This window comes from Chenopodium album, chromosome 5 (assembly GCF_948465745.1).
Source record: "Chenopodium album chromosome 5, dcCheAlbu1.1, whole genome shotgun sequence".
Taxonomy (NCBI): domain Eukaryota; kingdom Viridiplantae; phylum Streptophyta; class Magnoliopsida; order Caryophyllales; family Amaranthaceae; genus Chenopodium; species Chenopodium album.
In genome coordinates, this window is record NC_137838.1 from 52,177,102 (window position 1) to 52,193,487 (window position 16,386).

Sequence of the window (16,386 nt, forward strand, 5' to 3'; positions counted from 1 at the left end):
ACCACCCTCAATCTGATGGGCAAACTGAGAGATTCAACGGTCTCTTAGAGGAATACTTGAGACATTTTGTCAGCGCCAATTAGAAGGATTGGGTGAAACTCCTCGATGTTGCTCAACTGTGTTTTAACGCCCAGAAGAGCACAACATCCAACAGAAGCCCTTTTGAACTGGTGATGGGCCAGCAACCCCTCCTGCCTCACACAATAGCAACCTCCGAAGAGGGGAGAAGCCGTGAAGCACGAGAGTTCAAGCGAGAATGGCAGCAAAACATGGAAGTTGCCCGTGCTTACCTAGAGCGAGCATCGAAGAGAATGAAGAAGTGGGCAGACCAGAACAAAAGGCCGTTGGAATTTAGTGTGGGGGACATGGTGATGGTGAAAGTCCTGCCAGAGCAACTCAAGTTTCTTCGAGGAAGAGATCGTCGACTGCTCAGAAAATATGAAGGCCCCATCCGCATCACCAAACGGATTGGGAAGAGTGCGTACAAAGTTGAACCGCCAACGTGGATGAGGATACACCCAGTCTTCCACGTTAGTCGCCTCAAACCATATCATCCAGATGCAGAAGACGATAGCCGCAACAACAGCTCCCGCGCCAACATCAGAACCAGGACGAGAACCTCCCCAACAATCGAAGGATGAAGCTGCTATTTCTTTTTCTTTTGTGTGTAAGTTTGTTTGTGAGTCGACGAGGTCGTCGACGGCTTAAGTGGGGGAGGATGTTAGAATCCAACCTTTTTATTATGTATTCTTCTTTATTTTCCTTGTAATTTCCCCTTTGTAATGTCTCTTTAGTCCTTCTTTTTATTTTCTAGGCTCTAGGGAGAATTATTGTGTTACTGTCATTTCAATGTTCACTTGTAATTCTCTACTAATGCAATATAAAGCTCTTTAGGGAGCGCATGGTTATTCAATCTACGCTCTCTACCCCTTTGCTATTGCTTTAAGACTTGTGTGTTGTTTAAGCCTTTATAGATATTGTGCTTACCTTGTTTTAAAGCATCCCCTCCAAACCAAGAGACCCTCAAAAGACGCCCTCATCTAGTCGGTTCCGCTTGTGCCCGCTTCGAAGTATCGGCCGTCACAAGCCCCGACCTAGCACCCGTTGTTGACGAGTGCTTTCTTAAGATACCTTGGTCCGTGTTGCTGAGTGCTTACGAACCTCCCTCACTTTAGGCTTGCGTCCTTGTCGCTAATAGACAAGCGCGCGCCGCACGATCCGGTGTCAAAACTCTCGGACCGTGACACCAGGGTTACTTAAGTTATTCCTGACCGAACAACCCCTCAAGTAACCCCTTACCTAATACCCCCACAAGTAACCTCTCACCGAATACCCCCTCGAGTAACCCCTCAATTAACCTCCAACCAACTCCTTCAAGTAAGCCCTGACCGAGCCCCTCAAATAGTCCCTCACCGAGTAACTTTAGTAATCCATGACCGAATAACTCGAGTAATCCATGACCGAGTAACTCAAGTAACCCGGCCACAAATAAAACCAAATAAAACAAATTAACATATCTGCTCATTTAGACAAAAGGAGGAAACTATATTTGCACATTAACAAAAAATGAACAAACTATACGGCAAATTTGAAAGTTAAAATTGGGACTATTCAACCCTGTTAAAAGATTTGGATAACAATCATTATTTGAGGTTAATGGTTTTAACGTATTTGTTACCTCTCAAAATCTAAGACATCAATAACCTTACCCTCCACAAACAAGAAAGGGAATTAAGTTAAAGTTATTCATTTCTATGGTTAAACCAAACAAATTATCTTCCCAACCCCCTAGTTAATTGTGTCTTTTCCAATCCATTTCTGATTCATATCAATCATAAAACTTCAACATGGTAAGGGGCAAGACAAATGAAGGCAATGATAGAAATAGGGCCGTCGGTGTCAAGATTGAACCAATGCAGATTTGATGGAGATGATAAAATTAAGTATTCTTATCGCAAACCAAATCAGAGAATGCAAAGGATAGCTAGGTCCATGTACGAGAGGACATTGTGACAATTTGCATATTTGCGAAAATGAGTAAAGTGAGCAAGCATGCAAAATTGAGTAAATTGAGTAAATTGAGCAAGCATACTTTTACTCATTGAAATGTGCAGTGTGCCTCACTCTTCACTAGGCTGATCACCTGGTCCATAGATGTCATCCACACACAATATTTTACGCTATCACAGTTTGAACTAGCAAAATGGTGATACATTGATACATGACCAATATCAATAACATTTCAAAATAATTTCTAACACTAATATCAATATTATTCGTTTAAAACAATTTTCAGAAAACTTCCCAGCTACTGGCTTGTTGAGTAAAAAGATGGCTTGACGAAAACTTTGCATGTGAGCAAATTATTGCACCAGAACAATGCCATGCACCATGCCTCATGCAATTATCGACAATGATTGTGATTTGTTTCCTCATCCAGTAGTCGTGCCAAAATTAACATGACATAGGCTCTGTGATATTTAGGTCTTTCAAGTTGACACTCGATTTCACACCCATGTTGGAGAGGGAGCTAAGCAAAGCAGGAATATCAGCCTTCAATGAAGAAATCAATGCCTGTCCAGCAGAGAACAGAGATGACATGAGTTCAAAGTAAACCCAATGAAGGAACAACCACAATAAATTATTTCATGCATCGATTTGCTTGTTTCTGGCTTTCTGCTGGTGCAGAGAACGAACAAAAGAGCAGTACCTTATTTTCGCAAAACACATCCAACGCATACTAAGTGAAACCTTATTCATCAGGAATTTCAGAAACAAGTAGTTATAACAATACCTATATACAGCAGTTTACAAAAAATTGCTTCCAGTACAATAAGCATGACAGCTCAGATCATCTTATACACAATAAGCTGTCAGGAAATCCACCTATTTAAAACTTTTCATGTTAATTGAACCCTAAGTGAACTTTTCTCATTTAATATAATCTGCCACTTAAAAAATTAATCCTCAACTAATTCTTATTTATAGTATCAATGTACTTGTTTTTTTTTTTTTTTTTTTTTTTTTTTTTGAAATATCAATGCACTTGTTAAAATACCAATATAATAACTAATACCTTGGCAATAATAAATCGGGTTACTATGGGTAATGAAATAATCAAAAATAATATATAACAGAAGAAATGGGTAACAAAAAACTAATTGTAAAATATTATTACCTTTTGATCATCCAGCTTCTGATGCTTCAAGACCTCTGCAGGCCATTCAGTGATCAGCTTTTGAAGTTCATCAACTATATCTTGCCTTTTTGAATCAGGAAAACTCTGACAAGCACAAAGTAGAAGCTCCATATAAAAAAGTAAACCGTCACTAACATAATAACACACTAATTTAATTCAGATGTACCTGAGCATGCTAAATCACTGCAAATAAAATGAACAGATTCTACAGCTCAGCAAAATGGAATTGAATGGGTCTGTGTGCTTTGAAGATTAATTGTCGTTATCCAGTTATAGTCCTATTCTGATTAACATGGTACTATAAATGAAACACGTCATATAGAAATGAGATATGCAGGCATTTAAAGGCCCTCGGCATATTTTAATATCATTCACATCTCTAACACAATTAACTAACAATGCATGCATACTTCCACTCAGAACACAGCTATTGCATATACTACCTCCGTTTCACATTTTTGGCAACTTTGAAGGGTGCAGGAACTCCTAGACAAAATTTGTTTGTGAGTGTAAGATAGAGAGAGAAAAAAAAAAAAGAATGCATGTGATGAGAAGAGAGAAAGAGAGAAATGACAACCTAAAAAGGAAAGAAAACATTAGTTGCAAATAATGTGTAGCATCCATTTTTGGCAAAAGTTGCAAAAAATATGAAACGGATGTAGTAATATTAATTGGTAGAGTAAACAAGCATAATCTATGTACTAGTAGTTTAGGACGTGTGCATACTAATAAATCAATATTTGTATGAAATAAAATAACATAAATAAGATTCCTCAAAAAATAAATAAATAATAAATAAATAAATAATTTTTTTTTAAAAAAAAAAAAAAAAAAAAAAAAAAAAAAAAAAAGCAAGTGATATTGGGTATACATGGGAAATAAGGGACACCTGGTAATATAAACTCCATACTTGTATGGAATAAACTTAATTTGAATAATCATGTGAGATTGGATAACATGGAAATTAAGGATTAGACTACACAATAATGGAGCTAGTATTGATTATGTCACCCTAACAAATAAAATGAGCAAAAGTAATAATAATCTTCCAAATATTTAGTAAAGCTGGATAAAAAAAAGTGTCATAAGTCTTCAAGAACTTTCAATTTATTGTCTCTCTTATGAATCCCTTTTATCATAAGAAATAATCCATCCACTTGCCTCACTTGTACAATATAATATTACTATCAAAAAGTTCACCTAAAATTATTTTTCATGCAGTCTGCTAAAAGTATGTACCCAGTGATGCACTTATTTAATGTTAAACAATTTCAATACTTATATAAAAAGAGTAATAAAGTGGAGATATACAAAGACATAACTTTGGAAAGGATCTTGCTGCCTGCCTAACGGATACAGAGAAGATAGGAAAGAACGGAAGTATGTGTCAAGGTATAGCACTTATACAGTCATATCTTATCATATCTAAATCTAATAATTCCAAAAAAAAAAAAAAAAAAACTCCAAAAAAACAGCAAAAAAAACCCCAAAGAAAATTATAGCCAGGATTTGGCAAGTGTTATTCACAATGATTCTTTTAGTATAATATAGTCAATGATAGATGTATTAGTATATATAGATTTGACGAATATTGGAAATTATAACAAAATAAGTGTACATTTTATAATTGAAAAAATTGCTGGGAATAATCCCACCTTTGGGGCATCTGCGAAAAATAATCCCACATTTGGGATATTTTTAAATAATCCGACTTTTATACTCAATCTGCTCAAAATGGTCCCAAATAACCTATACCCGGTTGGATAGGAAATTTTTTTTAATTAAGCCTAATCTACACGTGTCACAACGTTATTGGTAAAAAAAAAAAAAAAAAAAAAAAAAAAAAAAAAAAAAAAAAAAAAAAAAACTTACTTTTATCTTTTTAAGGATATAATTATTACTAATCAACATTAATTAGCTTATTTAAAACTAACTTTCTTAAAACTAATTAAAAATTTAAAACCACCACCACCCGCCCTAGCCCTAGCCCTAGCCCCAACACCAGCCACCTCTCCACCCCACCATTGACTCAGACCGGCGCTCCGCCGCGCCCAGAGCGCAACTCCCTCACGCTTGTCGCCGCCCCTACCCTACCCCATTCCGTCACCTCTTACCGAAACTAAGGCTGGGAAGAGGAGGGGGTTGAAATCGAGACATGGGAAGGATGAAGGCCGAAATCTGGCCAAGGAGAAGGGGAGAAGGCCAAAAAAGGGACAGGGGAAGGGGAAGGGGAAGGGGAAGGGGAAGGGGAAGGGAAAAGGGAGGGGGGCTAAAACGTGGCGGAGAAAGTGGGAGGTCAGGATTGGGACGGGGAAGGGTTTCGAATTGAAGGTGCTCGGTGGTACAAAGGGGACGGGGTGGGGCTGGGATCGGACGGCATAGGGGTTTTCAAGGGGAGGGGGTCGATCGTGACACCAGCACCGCTGTAGTTGGGGCCTGGGTGGCCGAAGCCGTGGGGCAGAGGATTGGGCTCAAGCGGCAGCGGCGGTGGCTTGGATGGGTGGTCTTTTAATTATTTTTTTATTTTTTCTTTAAGAAAACCTAACTTTTTTAAATATTTTAATTTACTTGTTTTTATTTTTTTGACCAATCACAAGCTGCCACATGTCATGTAACTTGTTATAACAGGTTACATGAAATGGTTGAGACCATTTTGAGCGGATTGGATACAAAGATCGGATTATTTAAATTATATCCCAAAGGTGGGATTATATTTCGCTGACGCCCCAAAGGTGGGATTATTCCCTGCAATTTTTCCTATATAATTTTATCACACTATCATAGTTTAAATGATGATAAAGAAGATCAATCGGGAATGACAAGACTCTAGTCATGTATATTAAAATCGTTTTCAAATTAATAGCTAAAATGAAAAAAAATGGAAAGAGGATTTCAAAAAATATTGGCAAGAGATTCGTCTTTCCCGGTTTAATTTTAGTATGCATTTAAGATAGAATAATAGTTTAATACTAAAGATAATGAGAATAGGTGGTACATAGTTCAAATCATTATGTGAGCTGATATAATTACCTGATTGACCGCTTGAATCACAGATGCAGCATTATCAGGCTTTTGCTCAAGTAAGAATCCCTATACATTCAAAGAGACATCATAAGTGCATGCGTTAAAGCAAAAAGTAACAGATTTCTTATACTACGTAGCACAGAAGACCTGATTTAATTGTCGTACTTCCTTTGATTAAGATATAGGCAGAATTTTACAATTTACAAGGGATCTCCACCACCCAAAAGAGCTCCGAGATTTTTAAGTAAAGAGTACATTAACAAGTGACCTTCAGTTGCAGGAGTGCAAGGGGCTGCTCCCACATTGAAGTGCAACATACAGTTTAAATTGAGTAATTCTCTCTGTAACCCATCACAACATTTTATTTTTCACATCAGATGATTTTTTTCAACAGAGAATCTGGGGTTGGAAACATAATGATAAACTATTTTTGTGACCTTATTTAGTAAAGTTGTTCTGTTTCATGGAAAAGAAGTGTGGAAAGAGCTTAATCTTGACACATAATTTCACTGTTCATTTGGCGGAGCAATTGGAAAGAAAGAAACCAACAGAATTTTTTAATGTAATGCTTCCCCTCTTCAAGGTTTTGAATTCCATCTAATGAGGCATTTGATTAGCTGGAGTTGGGTTTTTGCTGCATGACTCATCACGATTTTGTAGATAATTAAATGACAGATAGCTTAAGGGTATGAACTATTTTGTCTTTAGCCATCCTTTTGTAAATGGGCATCACTGTCACCCCTTGGTACCTTTATGATATAATCCTTCATTACTTAACAGAAAAACATGAAAGGGGGGCTTTGAGATAACTCGTGAGTTACTGGCTATAACATGATAGAGACAGCTGACACCTAAGAAACATTGGCTGAATAAGACATTACTGGCCATGGGTGATCTGAAGTTAATCAGTGAATTCCCACTATAGGTGCAAGGTGATATATTGAGAAAGCTTGATAGGAATAATTATCCCTTAACCACCAGGTCCACCACTATGGTCTGATCAAATTCAAACACAAAAGGCCCCGGAATGCAAACCACTTCCTAATGTATATTTTCTTTTGCATCCACAACACCACCATGGTCTGATCAAATTTAAACACAAAAGCCCCCACCCCCCATCTCACTCCTTTACGATCATCTCTTACCTCTCTCTACCATCACAGCATCACCACTATCTTATCCCCTAAATGGCGTAAATGCAAACCACTGCCTATTGCATATAGCAAAATCTAGCAAAAAAACCAATAAACACAAACTAATTCAGCAACATTAAACAAAACAATACAAATAAGTGGTTATGGAGGAAATTTAAGAAGTAGAATATGGGGTAAGAGGGGGTGGTGGTGGTTGAACGAGGTGGCTTAATTAGTGGTTAGAGCAGAAGCTGGAGAGACTACATAAAAGGAAATGGGTGATGGTTGTCTAACTGTAAATTCATTTGGAATAATAATTTAGGAAGGAAAAAATGTGCCACAATGGAATAATGTCCAATTAGGGAAGCGATGCTGGAAGGCCTGGATCTTGAAAATTATTCTTCAGAAATTAATAGGTGGAATTCTCTAAAATGTATAAAAGGTGAGATTTTACTTGTCAATGTTTCCAATGTAGCGATCTCTTTTGCCTCACAAAGAAGGCAATTGGGATCATGGACTCAAAAACAAGAAATGTTATCCCAATTTTAAATCAATATTATATAGGTTAAGTACCACCATCTGACATAAATGGAGGTATATGAAAGGCATTACCTTAGCACAACAAAACCCACTCTTAATAGTGTGTTGCTTGTACATATCAGATCTTAACTCTTCAATTTTCCACAGTGACTTGAGATCACCTGCAATAGAATATGGCAATCAGGGTCAGCTGTAATGGGTTGGTCCAACTTAAGATAAGACTGTATAAATAGTTTTGAAAACTATTTTGATAAATTGTAACTATGCATGATTGCTATCCTACCCAAAGGGTTCAAAGAGAGCATCTCAGGATAATAGAAATAAAAACAAAAGTTGTGCATGGAATAGTATTAGACTACATCTCAAAGCATACAAGATTGTTTTATGCTTCTAATTACTTATCAACTAAAAAATAGTCAACTAGTCACTAGTCATGACTGTTCAATCATGACTGTTCAATCATCAAAACTACCTAAATTATAATTCACTCTCTGACTTAAATAAGATTCCCTTATGCAACTCAGAATTTTCCTTAAATAGAAGAACTCTATCACACATGTACTTAACGACGAACAATGCCGATTGACAATAAGAACCATGTAACAAGGACAAAATAAACTGAAGAAAGAAAATACAAATTAAAACACAAAAGAACCTCTCTTAGAAGCAAATTCCATCCAAATGTCAAATGTAGTTTTCCGCAATTTGACTCCAGCCTTGACAAATCTTTTGGAATACTTGGATATCAGCTCCCAATTATCAACATCAGAACAAATGCTGCAAATTGGATGTAAAAAGATTAGAGAAACTTTAAGCACAATCCTATACAAGTAATGGAAGATTTTTTTGAATCTGTGACAAAGCAATCAAGCATCTCTTTTAAAGGATATACATACCACTTTCAAGAATTTAACCAAGAATCTTTCTTCATAAGACTATAGCTAAGGGAAATTGTGTATGGACTTCACATGATACAAACTAAGCCTTATAATTAAATCATTTTAAACTTCGCACCAAGTAGTTGAACTTCTGATAAACTACAGAAGAACCAAGATAGAATTTCACAACTCTGGTTACATAAAAGCCAATCCACCTACAGACTCATGTCATGCCTATAAAAATGGTCCCCTACAAATATAAAGAATACTCCCTTCGTACTTTAGTACTTGCTCTACTTTCTTTTTTGGAAACTTTTAACAAAAATTTGACTATTTTCCTACTAACTAGTGGTCACCTCATATCATATTTTAATATTTTTCATATTCTCTCTCCTCCCCACTTATACTCACTTTTGCTTTTTCAAAATATTCTATTCTTCAACCAACCTCACTTCCTCATAAAATAATACTTTCTACTAATCCTCTTAAAACTCTATGTCCAAAGAAATGGAGCAAGTAATAAAATACGGAGGGAGTATGAACTTAAATTCTGTGTTGTATTTCAAACTAAAGGAGATACAAGCTAATCATCCAAGCCGAGCTCATGCTACCTCAATCACATACATCTAAGCAAACAAATACTTGCCAAACAATTAATTAGGGCCCAATTTTTTCTATTGTTACACCAGCTTTTGTGAAGCTTTCTTATTATTTATTTTTTTAGAAGCATTTTATTGTTTTAATGAGGAGGTCTGACAGAATCAAACTGAATATTCCAAGAGAAAACAATAGGAACCTCAATAAAGACTTATCATAAAGAAAAAAAAAAAACAAAAACAAAAAAACAAGACAATACAAAATTAAAACTGGTTTGGCCCCATAATTCACCTCCATCACTAGCTATTAGTTTTCTAATTCCTCCAATACTCCATGGTCCTTTTGAGATGGGTGCCTTACAAAGCACATCACTATTTTCCCCAAGAATTTTTCTAACATGCAATAGCATTTTAAGACTATTGTAACTATTTTCTGCATTATTTCTATGTTTGATACTTTATTATGATTTTCGTTAAGGCCGTATCATTGCAATGCGGCCAGTCTGTAATGAATCAAAAGTTGACAAAACGAAATAAACTAATTCAGGGCAATGTTTTTGACACCTTGTCCCCTCCCGTTGTTCCGAACCAAAACTTCATCAACGAAGTTATAAGGCAAGGACTTCTGAGGATTTAGGCTCTCCATGAACCTCCTTTTTTTTCTCACTTTTTTGACCAATAATGAAGGCACAATAAATTACAATCACTTCCTGACCCCACTTTACTAATACTCAAAAAAACGTAAATTCTCCCTTTACAAACGGGGATTGTAATAGCAGAATCAGAATATCTATGGAGAAGAGTTTCTTTACTTCTGGATCCGACACTTTCATTCATGTATAGTAATTCGACAATTTATTTTTACATGGGGAAGCAAATATAACAGCCTATTTTTACACACAAAAAAGTATGATTTTCTTAATAAGTTTATAAAACCAAAATTTATTGAATTTTAGTACAAGTCGTATTTAATATTAATTATCATTTCTATTATTACATATTGTGAATGGTATTAAATTTCTTATTATTCGCAAATTATATTAACAGATATGAAAAACACCTAAACATACAAGTAAATTATTTGTTTGGGGTAAAATTATTATAAATACACCTAAATAGACTATGAAAACAAATTCCTACAACGAAAACCACAACCCAATCCACGATGAACGCATTACGTCCAATCCTGTATCACCGTGACTATTCCCACAATCATGACTGAAATTGAACTTCTTATAGTAATAGACTGGTATCACTTGACCTTTTGTTAGCCATTCTCAAAATATGTTGATGCCTATAGCAGAAGCCCATCTACCCCTTTAAGACAATGTAGCATGCAAGTTTATCACCTTGTCATACTAACACCATTACCCTAACAATGGGATTTTGAATTTCTTGTTGGACAAGCACAAAGTAATTGTTTCTTTCCAAGTCCCAAATATCAAGTAATGATGCAATTGAACCAAAAAAATCCACATTATACAATGAATAGACATGATGTTAATTTAATTAACTTAGGCAACATTATAAAGGTAAATAAATAACAATTAGAAAATCCTTCAGCAAAATTTAAGTGAACCAGGAAAGGGCTATAGTACTCATTCAAGAGTAACAAAATATACACGCATGCATGTACAATCTCACAGGTATATAACTCCTCATGTGACAATCTCACAGATTTATGGAATACCTGAAAACGATGTCTGCTGTTCCAGGTTGTAATGGTAAATTGTTCTTACTTAAATGATTCATTATGTCCACCATGAGCTTAACATCCTTCTGCGCCTTCGCATAGGACTGCATAGTATCATACAATAGCTCAAGTTGCATGCAAAATTTTAATTCTATGGTACAATATACTTCAACGAGCACAAACTCTGCCACAATTATAGCTTGTCAATACATACCAATAGTTGGTTTGCAGAACCACTAGTAGGAGTCAAACCATAAACATTATGCCTACATAATGCTTTCTTTCCTGCAATGAAGTACTTAGGTGGGTTAAAAATTCAAAAAAAAAAAAAAAAAAAAAAAAAAAAAAAAAAAAAAAAAACAGAGCCAAGCATTCAAGTTGAAAGAAGCAAACATGAAGTAGAATTGTTAGAACATGACCAGCTGAACAGCATCTTACAGAATAATTACCATAGAATTATAGAATAATGGGACATTGAATGCTGCTACATGTTTAAGTTAGATCCTGCCGCATGATACAACACCACCAATTGTTTTCAGACATTACATTAATTTGGCCCAACATATGAAACATAAAAGGATTAAGAGTGCCAATTTCAAAAACAATTTCAGGCCCATGTTATTGGGTGGGAATGGATTTGACAGGCAGAACAATACTTTCAACACCTGAAATTAATCACATATAAAAACCTTTACAAAAATGCATGAATAAACAACTCAAATGCAAATACCTACTTTATTACAAAATAAATATAACACCTGCCACTTTCGATTTAAGAATAAATGAAGGGAAAGACTAATTGGTAGCCCTACACTTATGCATTTTACATTTGGTAGCCAAAATATATTGGAAATCTGAAAAACACCCTAGCCCTTCTCTAGTTCTCTGACTGCCACTCTCCAACAACCTTTTTTGTTCTTTCATTTTATCTTTTTTTTTCGATTCTACATTTTCTTACTGATCAAATACTTGCCCTTATCCTCTACATTTTTCCTTCTCTTTGTCTATTTTTTACGTCCTTTTTTGTGTAGAGTTTTTCCCTTCATGCAGTAACAATTTTTACCCTTTTTTCCACTTCTTTTTTTCTTCTTCCATTCTCTGTTTTCTTTCTTTTATTTTCCTTTCTTTATATTTGTATTTTTTTATTTTTTATTTTTTTTTTTGTTCTGATTTTCTGGCAGTAGCAATTTTTTCCCTTTTATTTTTCTAGCAGTAGCATGTTACTATATAGGTTGATGTATATACTTCCAACTTGCTGATTGATATGGAAAATAGTAATATGGGCACTCCATCCACAGGATGAAAAGATCAACCAACTCTTGTGATCCAGCAAGAAAAAATGGAAAGCCAAATCCTAATTAACAGAAAGTCAAGGAATTTTTTGAGTTAGTTATAAACAATTAACGGATAAAGCTTGTGAGGGCTTTGCAGGGTTTTATAATACAAGAATAGCATGTAATGTAGAAACTTATAATAGATTTAAAGTCATGAGTAATCAGTTGGACGATATGGTCCTAAACTTAAGCTACCCAGTATGCATGAGCTACAAGTTCATCTTCTTAAAAAGAAAATAAAATACATTAACAAGCTAGTGGATAGTCACAAGAAAGAGTGGGCAACTAAAGGTTGTTCAATTTTATACAGTGGATAGCATGATTCAGTTGCCTATGAGGACTTTGCGAACTTTTGCCAAGTCTTAAAGGGCTTTGTGCTCATAAATTCCATGAATATTTCTGAATTAGTGAATGATGCAATGGTTGAGGAATTTGGAGAGAAAACTATCATTCAAGTGGTTATGGACAATCCATCTATCCAGGTAACGGCAAGTAAGAAACTTAGTTCATCTCCTAACTTTTGTAATGAATTTCTTCCTTAGGGTTATTTGTAAATTATGTCATTTTCATTATTTTGTAAATTCCTAGAAAATGGCCAAAAGACAACATCTTTATAGGACTCCATATGCAGCACATTGTTAGGATTTAATGCCAGATGATATTGGAGAGCTTCCAAAAGTTAAGAATGCCCTAAAACAGTGCAAGCTCATGTATTCATATAAAACCATATATCTCTTGAGAACATGATGAGGGTATTCAGCTATCAAAAGAATATGCATGGGCTTGTCGTCACAAAATTTCTAACTTCCAATGATGCACATACAAAATTCCTAAGCATAAGAACGATTCTAGGAAGATGGTAACTTAAGCAACCAATTGGAAAGAAAGAAGCAACATTTATTTTGCGAGACACCTTTTAGAGGGATATCATATATGCCCTTAAGTAGACATGGGGGCTTGTTAAAGTTCTTAGGATTGTTGATCAAAGGAGAAAACCACCTATGGTGTGTATTTATGAATCCATAAATAGGACTAAGAAAGCTATTGAAAAGAGTATAGGTATAGAAGACGAGCATTATAAAAGAGCTTTTGAGTTCATTATTAAAAGGCAGGAATACCAGCTTCATCAACCTTAGCATGCTACCAAATTTTATCTTAATCCAAGAATTCATTATGATAAACCCAATGATGTTTGTTGTAAGGAAATTGGGAAGGGTTTGTAAGACTGTATTAGAAGATTGATTCTAGATATGGGAACATAAGACAAACTTATGATGGAGTTGGATCTTAGTTTTTAAAAGCGGGTTGATGCCACACCTAGGAAATAATGCGCTCCGGAGATGACCTTTAAAAGGCGCAATGAGGAGCATGCCTCTTTGATTAAGTAGCAAGGTGAGTGCCTTTTGGATAACACGACTGTTTGGTAAGTTTGCTTTTCTTAGGGAGGGAGGGTGATATTTCAAAAAGAAATAAGGTCAAATATGTGACTTTACCAGCCCCACCCCCTTTTCTTTTATCTTCGGTCAAGAGGAGAGAGAAAAGTGGTACCTTAACCCAAATTTTTTTCTTTCAGTAAACTAGTTGATTAGGCATCCCCCAACATGACAAAACAAATGAGTTATTCTCTTCTTTTTTTTTTTTTTTATTCTTTTTTCTTTAATATAAAGATTAATGGCTTTGTGACTAGCAGATAACTGAATAAAATATTTTTTTTTCCAATGGCAAAAATACAGTAGCACTCCATCATCCATAACACTCACATTCAGATTTTCTTTTGATCTTTATATATTTATTTATTAGCTTGTATTTATTTTTTATTTTTTTTAGAGGTATTAATTTATATTTTCAGTACTTCTTTTATTTTTTATGATCTTAGTTACGCTTCAACTACTTGACACACACACACACACACACACACTCTGATGAACCCACCAAAAGCTATCTATACGGCAGCATAGAGCAGGAGACTGAAATCCAGAAAGTCTTTTTTAGCCTTCTTAGAAAAATAAAGATGCAACATTTTCAAATAGAAAATTTGAACAAAATCATAATACCATAAACTTACATAAACTCAGTAAGAGCATAATGTTTCCAAGCTAGCCATAAAAAAAAGTGTAATACTGGTGCCTACCGTAATTCACAGCCCCAGCTTGAACACACGCCTTTGCAACTTCTTGGCACAGGCTACAATTGAAATTATCATGAATCCTGAGATTTGACAGTCTCTGTACAAAAAGGGGATGATCAGATTATGGATATATAAAAATATTTGAAGAAAGAAAATCAATTACAATTTGTAAAGAGTTTTAGACACTAACAAAAATTCGAAGCTGCTGCAAAACATCAAACAAAAGCTTAATGTCTTCCCTGCTTTTACATTTCTCAGTGAGTGACCACAACCATGCATTTCGCGGAGCAGATCTTTCAACTTTGATTGATTTAAGAATTTTATCATACAGCTCTTTCACAGTCTCTGCAAATAAATTCAGAAATATCAAGTATTCAAACCGGCCTCCATTTAGATGTAGCAATATTGAACACCGCAGCAACTTACTATCAAAATCACAAGCACCAAAAAGCACAAGCACATCTAACTCCAAGAGAAAACGATTTCACAAAGCACTCAAACTGCATAATTCATTGAACATCTCATTGTATGATTTATCATTTCAGCAGCAATTTTGAAGATAAAAAATACTAAAGCCAGAAATTGAACGCAAAAGTTGAACAAATGACCCCTACAACTTATCTATAAAATCACAATCACCAATTCACCACATAACACAAGCAATTCAAACCCGAAAACGCCATGATTACACAACGTACTCATACAATACAATTAATTAAACATTTTATTGAAAATGACAAGACAAACAAAACCCAAATTCAAAAAAGCTAATCCTGAATGAGCCCCTATAACTTATCTATAAAATCACAAATCACCAATTCACCACATAACAAACGCAATTCAAACCCGAAAAACCATGATTACACAAAGTACTTATACAATATAATTAATCCAACATTTTATTAAAAATGTCAAGAAAAACAAAACCCAAATTCGAAAAAGCTAATCCTGAATGAAAATCAATGAGAATACCGTCAACAGCAGCCGGTACTGAGCAGAAAGACGCGGTATGAGGCCACTGGTACTGCAAGCCACAACCATTGGAATAACCAATTTCTACACAAAATATCATCAACCCCATATCAGAAATCAACAATTTAAAAATCCCTTATTAAGAACAGCATAAAAGTACCATTTTGAAGAGAGAAGGTGCGAAAATTTCTGCAACGAGAGGAGGAATTCAGAGAAGCATCTTGAGCAATGAAGGGATGAAGTGAGAAAATCCGAGAAGCTCGGCGAGCTAAAGCGGCGATTTGCATAGTCGGGTAGTAGCTTGGGTGTCGTCTGGTTGATTCTTGTGCGACTATAGTCTCCAATGGAGGGTTTAGGTTGGGGTGCAGAAGCAGAATAGTCAATTGAACCTTTCACGAGTCCTTTTACCAAATAATGGGCCGTTTGGTTGGAGGAATAGGAATAACAGGGAGGGGGGTTGTTAAACGTCGCTCGCAAATTACATACTAACGCTCCCATTTTTATAAGGAATTTTCTTTTCTACCCCTAGCATATAATTACGGATTTTGTACTCACGACTTACACATTTCACTCTCTAACCTCATTCACTCTCATTTTATCTCGGTAGAATTTTGAAATCTGAATTTTTTTTTAAAATCTGAAATTTAAATCTCATAAAATAAATAAATAAATAAATAAAAACAACAACAACTACCATCACCAACAACCACCACTTGAAAAACAAGGCAAAGGGATGGCGGATCCGAGGCGATGTAGGGTGTCACTTACGGTGGTCGTGGGTTAGGCGGCAGCGGTGTTGGAGGCGGCGGCGAAGAGGTAAAAATTTTTGGAAAAAAAAAATCGAAATTGGGACTTCCGCCCGAAAATTCCGGAAGACCCTTGGAGGATC

The 16,386-nt window shown here is 35.4% G+C and overlaps 1 protein-coding gene across 1 annotated transcript; it reads right to left on the reverse strand.

Moving 5' to 3' along the window:
- Positions 1 to 2,069: 2,069 nt before the first annotated feature.
- LOC145632102 (uncharacterized) lies at positions 2,070 to 15,896 on the reverse strand. Its single transcript, XM_081684388.1, has 11 exons — positions 15,658 to 15,896; positions 15,498 to 15,581; positions 14,716 to 14,870; positions 14,529 to 14,622; positions 11,278 to 11,348; positions 11,061 to 11,167; positions 8,552 to 8,673; positions 7,969 to 8,057; positions 6,230 to 6,289; positions 3,179 to 3,283; positions 2,070 to 2,574 (listed from the first exon to the last, which is right to left on the reverse strand). Exons 1-11 carry the CDS (start codon positions 15,782 to 15,784, stop codon positions 2,455 to 2,457), a joined length of 1,134 nt encoding a protein of 377 aa, XP_081540514.1. The 5' UTR covers positions 15,785 to 15,896; the 3' UTR covers positions 2,070 to 2,454.
- Positions 15,897 to 16,386: the final 490 nt, after the last annotated feature.